This window comes from Leptopilina boulardi, unplaced genomic scaffold (assembly GCF_019393585.1).
Source record: "Leptopilina boulardi isolate dan_hultmark-lab unplaced genomic scaffold, ZJU_Lbou_2.1 LbouV2_69, whole genome shotgun sequence".
In the NCBI taxonomy this organism is placed as follows: domain Eukaryota; kingdom Metazoa; phylum Arthropoda; class Insecta; order Hymenoptera; family Figitidae; genus Leptopilina; species Leptopilina boulardi.
This window is the reverse complement of record NW_026138015.1, coordinates 455299-466124: the sequence shown is the minus strand read 5'-3', so window position 1 is coordinate 466124 and position 10826 is coordinate 455299. Positions and strand designations below refer to the sequence as shown.

General features: G+C 26.1%; 1 protein-coding gene across 1 annotated transcript; it reads left to right on the top strand.

Moving 5' to 3' along the window:
- The first annotated feature begins 2960 nt into the window (after positions 1–2960).
- On the top strand, positions 2961–10746 carry LOC127290444 (diacylglycerol O-acyltransferase 2-like). The gene is made up of 5 exons (XM_051319001.1): positions 2961–3691; positions 4452–4726; positions 7091–7298; positions 10105–10304; positions 10472–10746. Exons 1-5 carry the CDS (start codon positions 3465–3467, stop codon positions 10627–10629), a joined length of 1068 nt encoding a protein of 355 aa, XP_051174958.1. The 5' UTR covers positions 2961–3464; the 3' UTR covers positions 10630–10746.
- The last annotated feature ends 80 nt before the right edge of the window (positions 10747–10826 follow it).

Genomic DNA, 10826 nt, shown 5'->3' with positions numbered 1-10826 from the left:
TTTTTTCAATTTTAAAAAATATTTAAAGAACATTTTTAAGTCAATTTATATACCTACTATTAATTTATTCGCAATACAAATTATTGGTGAAAAAGAAAATTAATTAGATAATCTATAATTTAGATATTTAAATTTTTTAATTTAATTATTTTTTTGAGTAAATTTACATAAATTTTTTGGCGTAAAATTACTTTTCATTAATCCCTTGTGAAATAATTTTTTTTTTATATTTTGTAAAAAAATTAATTTTACGTATCGAATTTTTTGGTCAGAAATTAATTGAATTTTTAATCTGTTCATAATTTAATTCTGAGTTAGAGAAAACAATAATTTTCGAATTTTGTTCATAAATGTGTTCTAAAACTAAATATGTGTTAAAATATTAAATTAATATATATTAAATACTCCAAAAGAAAAATAAGGAGAGATAACAACAAACAGAGTCGACTGGATGTCTAGTCATAATAAACCATTTATGACACCCTATTGTATTAGTTGTCCTTCTATACCTGATTATTAAAATAATATAGTAATATTACTTAAGTTTATTTCGCTACTTCCTGCCGCCGTCAGATGGCAGAAGCATGCAGGGAGTACAAAGTCGTAGCTATTTAAAAAAACTTTTTTCAAAAATAAATTAAAAAATTATCAATTGAATAAAAGTTTTTAAATAAAATATCTATTATATTTTTTTCAAATTAAAAATAAAATATCCAAATTTTCTTAAAAAAATTTTCACTATTTTTCTTTTTTTAAAAATATTTTCAAATTTTATACTATTAATTTATTCACAATACAAATCAATTGTCTAAAAAATTAAATTAATTACATGTTCTATCATTTAAAAACAAAAAAACATTTTTAAAAGTGAGAATAAAAGTGAAAAAGAGAAAATAAAAAATAATTTTCGTAAAGTAAAAGTGAGAGTGGAAGTGAAAATGATATTTGGAATGAGAAAGTGGAAAACATTTTGAAAAAATGAAAGGGAAAGTAATAAAACTTCTTCTTAATTTTTTAAAAAAATATTTCACTAAAATTGAAATTTTTAAATAAAAAATGTTTGTAACTATTAATAAAATCACATTGAATAATTGAATATTTGACATTGAAGATATTATTCTTAACTTTGGGAATTCTTATATGTAGGATAAGATAAGATAACAAAATTTTGTTGACCTAATTAATCAGTCAGTTTATGTTTGGATTTTTGTAAATCGATAGCGTGAGAAATGTAAAAGACAATAGTAATTTTGTTATTTTCTATATTTTTAAAGAGTAAAAACATTTTGATAAAAGTAATAAAAAAATATTAATTATTTAATATTTATTTACTATATTCTTAATATATATATATATATTTTTTTTAACATAGAAAAAATTGAATTTTAATGTATTATTAAAGTGATATTAGGTTAAAGTTTTTTTTATAGTTTAACTGAAAATTTATTCAAAAAATATTGAATTCAATTATTTGCAAGCACATGTTCACAAGTGTTAGACGTATTTTTTAATTATAATAAAAACTAAACAATGTCTTAAAGATAAAATTAAAATGACTTGTAAAAAATTTTAACGTTATCAAAATTTTTACTCGTTAAAATTTCTTTTTATTTTTACCTGAAGAATTAAAAAAATTTGCTTTAGTGATTTTTTTTTCTTCATTTCGTATTATTAAAATATAATATAAATTTCTTTTGATACATTTTTAAAAAAGTGTTTTTAACATACCCAGATAGCACGTAAGCTTGCAGCAACGTTGCGGCAAGCTTCAAATGTCCCACCTGACTGAAAGCTTGCATGGTAAGCTTACAGAAAGATTGCAGTGTAAGGTTACTGCAAGTTTGCACGATAAGATTATCGCAAGATTGCTCAGTAAGCTTGAAGGCAACCGTGCATCAACCTTGCTACAAGCTTACCGTGCAAGCTTATTGAGCAATCTTACGGTAATCTTATTGTTCAATCTTACAGTAACCTCACACTGCAATCTTTCGGTGAGCTTACCATGCAAGCTTTCGGTCAGGTGGAAAATTTGAACCTTGCGGCAAGCTTGCCGCAACGTTGCTACAAGCTTTCGTGCTATTTGAGAAGTTTCTTATTTTTTTTAAGTCTACATTATTAATGACTTAATAACTGTTCACGTCCCGCGTTTTTTAGACGTACCAAAAAAATAATTTTTAAAAATCATCGTTGCTCAGAGCAATTATATAATTTCATTTTGACTTTGACTTAAAATTTTATTTTCACTTTTCATTTTTCAGTGATTTTTAATAAAAATAAAAATTAGAATGAAAGTGAAAGTTTAATTTTGAATAAAAATGAAAATAAAAGTGAAGATAAAAGTGAAAATAAAAGTCAAAATGGAAGTCAAAATGAAAGTGAGAATGAAAGTGAAAATAATAAAAAGTTTACTAAAATAAATAATTCTCGTTTATTATTTTGTCATTTAACTTAAATAATTATTTAGAATGCAGAACTTTTCTTTTAATTTCTTCTCATATTTACTGGTATTTTTGATTGATAAGTAGTTTAATAAACAATTATTTTGTAAATAAGAAAACATATTTAATTGTTTATAATTATTTATCAATATAAATTATACATAACTGATTAAATAGTATGATTTTGTGGTTTATAATTGTTTACAATTATTTGTTTTCCCTATTATTATTATTTAACAATATATTTAACTGATATATAATTTTTTTTGTTACAATTTTCTTATATAATGAAGAATATTACAATGTCACATTGAAAATATATATTTGTCTTTTTATAATAGTGACGTCGATGTCAATGGTCATCACATAACACATCGACAATTTTTTTTTTTTTTTTTTTTTGGACGAGAATTTCACTTTTTTTTCCAAGTATTTAAAAGCATATTTGTCCTTGTCTGAAAGCCGGTCATTTGAGATGAGTCACTATCATGTAAAACCTAGCTTATATTCGAATAGCTCATCTTTTCATCAGTATAACAGAAGACTTTCTCGTGTTAAAATGTTTTTTTCACGTTAAAGCTTATTATTTTTCTAATTCTTTTATTTTTTATTTTTTCCAATGAAATATACATATCAGAATTTTAATTATTTATATTTTTCATTGTTTTTATTTTATTCGAGAGTGTTAATTTAAAATTCAATAGATGACTTTGTAAAATTTTGTCAATTTCCATTTGAATACATTTTATTTCATTAAACATATAGGTTTTTTTTTTCATTCAAGTATTTGTGTGTTTTTTTTGTGGAAAAAAAAGTTAATTGATAATTTTTTGTGATTGATAATAATGAAAATAAATAACAATAATTATTGATTGATAATTCAATGTTATTGTTGGTGATGATTAATATATATATTAGTGATAAATAAAATGATTAGTAATAAAATTTAACAAAATAGTGATGAAAAATTTTGTGATTGAATTTAATTTTTTTATTTGAATACATAAATATATATATATATAGAAAATGGAAATTTTTGGTCTAAACTTTGCACCGGCAAATGTTCCACTAAGAAGAAGATTACAAACTCTTGCGGCAACAGCATGGATTATTAGTTTTGCATTTGGAAATATTATTGGTTATATACTTGCTGCAATTATTTTATTATTTATTCCATGGCTTCGAATTCCTCTTTTTATTTATTTTTTCTTCATGTATTGCGATCGAAATTCTTGCATTGAAGGAGGACGAAGGTAAACAATAAATATTTTAGCATAATAAATATTTTGACTCACGTGGTACCATTCAGAAAGTTAATGTAAAAAATTAATTCTTATTTATACCTAATATTTTTAGAATTTTTTTGGGATACTTTGTCTTTTATTGGTATTTAATTTTTTTGTAATAATTTTGGTAGTAATAATTTTAAATTAACATTTAATTTTAATAATTTGTAGTAAATTTAAAAAAAAAATTTTTTTTTTTATTCAATTACTCTAAAATTTCTAATTTATTTATAATAATTTTTTTTGAAAAATTAAATGTTAATTAGTTATTCAAATGTTTTATGAAATTAATAATATCTAATTTATTTTAATAATTGAATTTAATTTCATAAATATAAATTTCAGTTGAAGAAATCTCACAAATGACAAAAAATATATAAAAAATTAATGAATTATAAATTTCTATTGAATTTAATTTATTGAAAATTAGTCTCATTTCTTTCTTGACATTTCTAGGAATACTAAATAAATGATAAAGGATGTAAAAAAAAGTTTCGGTAAATGAATTTAATTACTGTATTAAATAGGTATAGGAAACAAGTTTAATTTATCCTAATTTAATAAATAAAAGGAAATTTTTAAATATTTAATTTTTGTAATTTTTTTTACATTTTACTGTTTCATTCTTTTTAATAGAAAAAAATTTTATTAAAAATTATCCAACATTATTGATAATATCTAGATGAAAACGTATTTTTAAAATATAAAAATTTTTAATTCCTTTCAGTGAAAAATACACAAAATGGATGAGAAATTGCATTTGGTGGCATTATTTTCGTGATTATTTTCCAATAAAATTAGTAAAAACAAAAGATTTGGATCCATCGAGAAATTATTTATTTTGTTCATTTCCACATGGAGTATTGTCAACGGGAATATTTTGTGCGTTTGGAACTGACGTTTTGAAATGTCAAGAACTTTTTCCTGGATTGGATTTCAGGTTGCTCACCTTGGAACAACATTTTAGTGTTCCTATTTTAAGGGAATTACCAGCAAGTTTTGGTAAGTGAGAGGTCTTTTTAATTACATATTGTAATGTAGATAGATACACTGAAACTTTCCTAAAGATTTATTTAAAATGTTCAGAATATTTAATTGCAATGTTTAATGAAAATTGTGTGTAAATATTTAAATGTCCCACTTGAATAAATGTTTAGCGCGAAATTTTCCTGAACATTTAAATGAAATTTTCACAAAGTTTCACACTATACACATTTATTTAATCGTAACATTTAAATCTTTACACAATTTTCACCTAAACATTGCAATTAAATATTCCGAAAATTTCAAATAAATATTAAAGGAAATCTTTAGGAAAGTTTCGATACTGTGGGGGATGACTATTATCAAATAAATATTTCCTTGAACTAAATAATTATTATTTAAGTTAATTTAATTATATTTAAACCATTAATTACAGTAATTGAAACAAATACAATTTAATTAACTCAAGTCTTTAATTATTTAATTCAAAGAAATATTTATTTGATAATATTTAAGGAATTTTCCAAATTTAGTATTAATTAAAAGTGTATGAAATATGAAAAGTGCAAAAAATATATATGTTATTTTTTATATAAATAAAAGTGATAGAAAGAGTTTTATAAGAAAAAAGAATTATTATTTAATATATTGAAAAGTCGAGATATCCATTAATAATTCCATATCCTTCTTCAATCGTCGATCCCTGGGACATATAAACATCTTTCTCTCTTCTGTATAATGTATAACATTCCTCTATTTATAACGTTTATACAATGAATCAAGTGGGCACACGTGGGACCTGACAAAAAGGAAACTGCGTTCTAGTATTTCTTTACTATTGTATGCTGTGACGTCTAACTCGAATAAATTCCAATACATTTTAAATATTTTAAAAGAAACACCCGCGTCGAAAACGGGTTTTTTTACTTTACAGTATAAAAATTATCTCTTTAAAAAGAAAAGAAAAAAAATATAATAAACCTGACATTACGAATTGTTAGATTTAAAAATTAGAAGTTGCAGACGCAAAAATTGAAATAAAAATTAACCAATTTTTGAAAAATTTTCCGCCATATAGAATTCGCCATTTTGAATTTTTAAAAACTAACACCTGATTCCTAATCAGTGACCCCAAAAACCCCCGAGTGAAAAGTTTCAAACGAAATTAATTAATTTTTAAAAAATTTCCCACCATGTTGGATCCACCATTTTGAATTTTTAAAAACTAACACCGGATTCCTAATCAGTGACCCCAAAAACCCCCGAATGAAAAGTTTCAAACGAAATCAATTAGTTTTTAAAAAATATCCAGCCATGTTGGATCGGACATTTTGAATTTTTAAAAACTAACATCAGATTCGTTATCAGCGACACCGAAAACCCCCGTGTAACCAGTTTCAAACGATTCCGTCCAATTTTTAGAAAAATTTTCCGCCATCTTGAATTTTGAAAAACTAACGTCTGTTTTGTAATCTAATGAATTTAAAACGTAATCAGCGATCGTAAAAATTATAAAAATAACTGCAGTATTCTTCTTTTAATTGTCTCGTTTTTCCCGGGTGTTAAAGATTTCAAATTTTAAACCATTAGTAAGATGAAAAAATGATGATACATTTTAAATTATTTTATTATTATTTTAATCCTCTCTGAAAAAAATAAGTCAATCTCTATTAAAAAAAAAAATTTTAATATTTTAAAAAAAAGTTAAAATAGTTTTTTGTAAGTGGGTCGTTTATATAATGCAGGTGTTAAAAATTTAATGTTATAATTTGAAAAAATATTGTACATCGATCAATAACTGAAAAATATTTTCAAATTTATCAGATAATATAAATAAACTATCGAAAAAGTTAAAAAAAAAAATTACTTACCAATCGTTTTTGTTTAAATACTCCAACTATGGTTTCCAATTACTATGGTTTCAAGACAAATATTTTTGTTGAAAATAGTTTTCGTTCTAATCGTTCTGAAAATATTTCGACGATGTTGTATTTATTTTTAATTAATCTAAAATTCTTAAACAAACTCTATTTGTTGTCTTTACGTAAATATTTTTATATTTAGATGCAATGCATTTGTAGCATTGTAATTTACCTTTAGATAAAATCCGCTTGTAGAATTTACTTGGATTAGTTTACTTTGCGATGTTAACTGTTTAAAGGAGAGACTTTTAAACTGAATGTGAGCTTAACTTCACTATTTTAAAGGGATAGTTTTGAAAATTTTTTATCGTAACTTCGACGAAAATCTGTCGAGTTTAAAATCGTGAATTTTATCTTAAAAAATTTATCCTCTAATTCTTAAAATCTATGAAAAATTAAATTAAATTTTTCCTTTTTTGAATACATTTTAAAAATATTATTAATTTAAGTAATGTTTCAGGTTGTTGCAGTGCGAGTGCAGCCAGCTTAGAATATTTAATGTCTAATAAACCTGATCAACGTCCAGGAGTTAATATCATTCCAAAACAAGGTAATGCTCCAGTTCTTGTCGTTGGAGGTGCTTCTGAGGCTCTACACTGTAAACCAGGAACATATCGACTTGTTCTTCGTAGAAGAAAAGGATTTCTTAGATTAGCTCTTAAACATGGGTAGGATATAGTTTTTTTTATTCTTGATAATTTAGAAAATTAGAAATTTTAAAATTTTAAAAACATTGAAAAGCTTAGAAAATTCTCCGTCTAATAACATATGAAGATTAAAACTTTTTTGTCCTCCAAAAAGATTCTTAAAACCTTTTCGATGATTTTGGTTGTAACTTTAAATTTTATTAATTAATTTGGTTTTAATTAATAATGTACATCTAATTTTATCATTTAACCCTCTGTCTACACTGACTTATCCCTTTTGTATAGCTTTTTAAAACGTAATTACGATAGTTTCAACTAGACGTCCGAATAGACGATTATGGATGATAACGGTCACATGAAAACGCAGAGGGTTAAATAATATTTCTCTTAAAAAAATTTTCAATATTTTTTTGATTACGACAGACAAGAGTAGGAGAATCTTTAATGAAGAACTAATCCGTTCAATGGGAGACTGCTCTTGCAGTTACCCTTATCGCACTAAGGAAACGTCTTCCATTGGTTCTACTGAAATTTTTGACTAATCTGTGGAACTTTAGTCAGACTTTTGGTGTCGTAAGTGAGATCCCTTCATTCATGCTTGCACCATTCTGTTTTTCTTCTTTTTGTTTTATTTCTTCCATTCCTGCGAAATAGTATTTGACTTCTCCGAATTAAAGCCACGTAGGCGATTTATAGGCTTAAAATCTGTTCCTTTGTGTCACGTTCCAGGTACCGATGATAACTAATGACCATTACTCTTTTCCTGATAAAGTAAATCATAAAGGTCATCTTTAGGTGATCCTATTTTTTCATAATTATTTCTACTACTTTGCTTCTATAGTAAAGCTTCCAGCACTCGTTAAAAATTTTCTTTTGCTTCCTGGGTAAGGCAATTCAAGTCGTTGATCCAAACGCTCCTAGGCTTGTGCAGCTTTTTGAGAGTCTTATTAAGTCTTGCCTATGCCGGCATCATAACTTTCAATTTCATATAGTTGTTTCCATCTTTTTGATGTTCTCCATTGCCGAATCGAAAGGCACTAGGCTAATAGCACCTAGACCGCTGATAATATTTAGAAGTCTCGACCTAATTGGAAAGATCTCATGGAAGGACTCCCAGGAATCTATGAAATCATTACAAGTAGATGTCCATATTGGTGACGATTCGCTAACTCACGCCCACTTCTGTTTGGGTGCTATTGGGGCCAAGATGACTGTAACTAACTGCTTCGCTTTTTTATTAGGCACCCTCTTCTTGCACTGTAGACATCGTCTATCTTGTGGAAAAAAAGAAGACATCACAAAGAATTCTATATCGTAAGGACGTTTTTCCTTCGCATCATTATCTTCTGGCGAAAGTAGCGGAAAGGATAGGCCATGAACATTCAGATTATAGTCCCTCATGCATGTTTGTAAGCTTTGCTCTGCATATTTTTCAAATGCCTGAAAATAGATATACTTTTACTTGCTAAATCCTGCTCAGTAAAATTTTGGTTTCCAATATTATGTATGAATTCCAGCCTCATACTTTTATATTTATTGCATTTCTTTAATACGTACTCTGATGAGTCTGGCTCACCACAACTACAATTATATTCATCTTCCGTTATAATTTTGAATCTGCTTTTGAAAGTCTTAAAGTTGCCATGTCCAGTGATGAATTGCGTTGTCCAGCGATTAGGTCGTATCCCGCACTCTTGCCACTCACCCAGAAGGGAAGAGTACACTTGTTTTCTAGAAGATCTTTGTAATAATTTTGTTTCTTCATCAGTTAAGTCGTCAAACTGAAAATTATTTTCTCGAAAAGCGAAAGTTCTGCCATTGCGTATGTTGTAATTGCACAATTGTGTGTCTTATTCCATATTATCAATAATATAGCAGAATTCTGGTCAATCCTGCTGGGAATTTTGATATATTAAAGGATAAATCAAAGGTAAATAAATCTTTATTGCTTTCAGCCATCGACATCAGATGGTAGCCACAATTTTCGATCTATTGTAGTGTTACAATTTCCAGATTGTAATTTCTCCAAAATCATTTTCATTTTGGGAATGGAATACGCGTTGGTCTGAATGAAATTCTTAAGTCACTAGCCAAAACAGAAGCTAGGGAACAATTTATCGGACCTAAGTCAGTAGTTGGTGACTCTGACAAATGTCTGGTCTGGGAATTTAAGCGGTGGCAAGATACAGAGCATTAGAAAGAATAGCAGGCAACTACAGATTGTAGACAAGCCAAGGAACTCATTGGAAATAATGTAGACCTAAAAAGAGCAGCAGAATTCCGTAGATTTAATAGGAAAAAGGCGAAAACCGTGTAATAAGCCTTTTAACTGGTAACGGAGACTTACGCTATCATAGACATAAAATGGGGAAGATCCAAAATGTGGAGAGGAAGTAGAAACCTCATCACATATTCTCTGTTGTTGCCCCTCACTTGTGAGAAATCGACAGCAGATTACAGATTATTTTTTTCTCGGAGAAATAACTATTGCTAATAGTAGGTTTGGCTGCAGTTCTTCATTTATGGAAAGGGCTTTGGGTTCACAACTAGATATAGCTTTTAGGGACGTATAAGGGATTACCCAAGAGTCGATGGATGTCACGTAGTCACAATTCTTAGATTAATAATAATAATAATTTTATGATGACTTTTTTAATGCTTGCTCTTTTCACATTTTTAAATTTTTTTAAACTTATCATTGCTTTTTTAAAATATAGAGCGTCCTCTAAATATTTGGCTTATTAGAATTCAATTACAAAATAATAATTCATTATATTCCCTCATTATTCTAAAATCCATTAATATTTTTCCAATTTTACTTTTTTAGAACACCCTTGGTTCCTGTTATTTCATTTGGAGAAACAGATCTATACGATCAAATAAATAATCCCGAGGGATCACTTTTGAGAAAACTTCAAAACAAATGGCAAAAAATAACTGGAATCGCGCCAGTTTTAGCATTAGGACGAGGAATATTTCAATATACCTTCGGCATTGTACCACATCGAAAACCGATTACAGTTGTTGGTAAATATAAAATATATATATATATTTATATAATTTATTATTTTAGGTCACTTAAAAATAAAGTTATTTGTTTAATAATAAACTTATAATTATATGAGTTAATTTATTGCAAAGATAAGTTTCTTTTTATAATTTTCCACAATAATTAAATAAATTTTTATTTTTAGTTGGCGCTCCTTTGGAAATTCCCAAAATAGAAAATCCAAATCAAGATGAAATTGACGAATATCATGAAAAATTCACACAACTCTTAATTAATTTATTTGAAAGTGAAAAATCTAAATATTTAATTGATCATGAAAGGATTTCTTTAACTTTTGAATAAATATGAATATGTGAAAATGAAAAAAAAATCGTCTGATTGTATATATTTATGTATATTTGTTTTCTATATTTGTTAAATAATTATATTGTATAAAAACCTACAGATTATGATATTTTATTTCTTTGTTGTTTTTTTTTCTAAAAATCTAAAAAAGCATTATCTCCTTATTGATAAATGTACATATATATATATATATA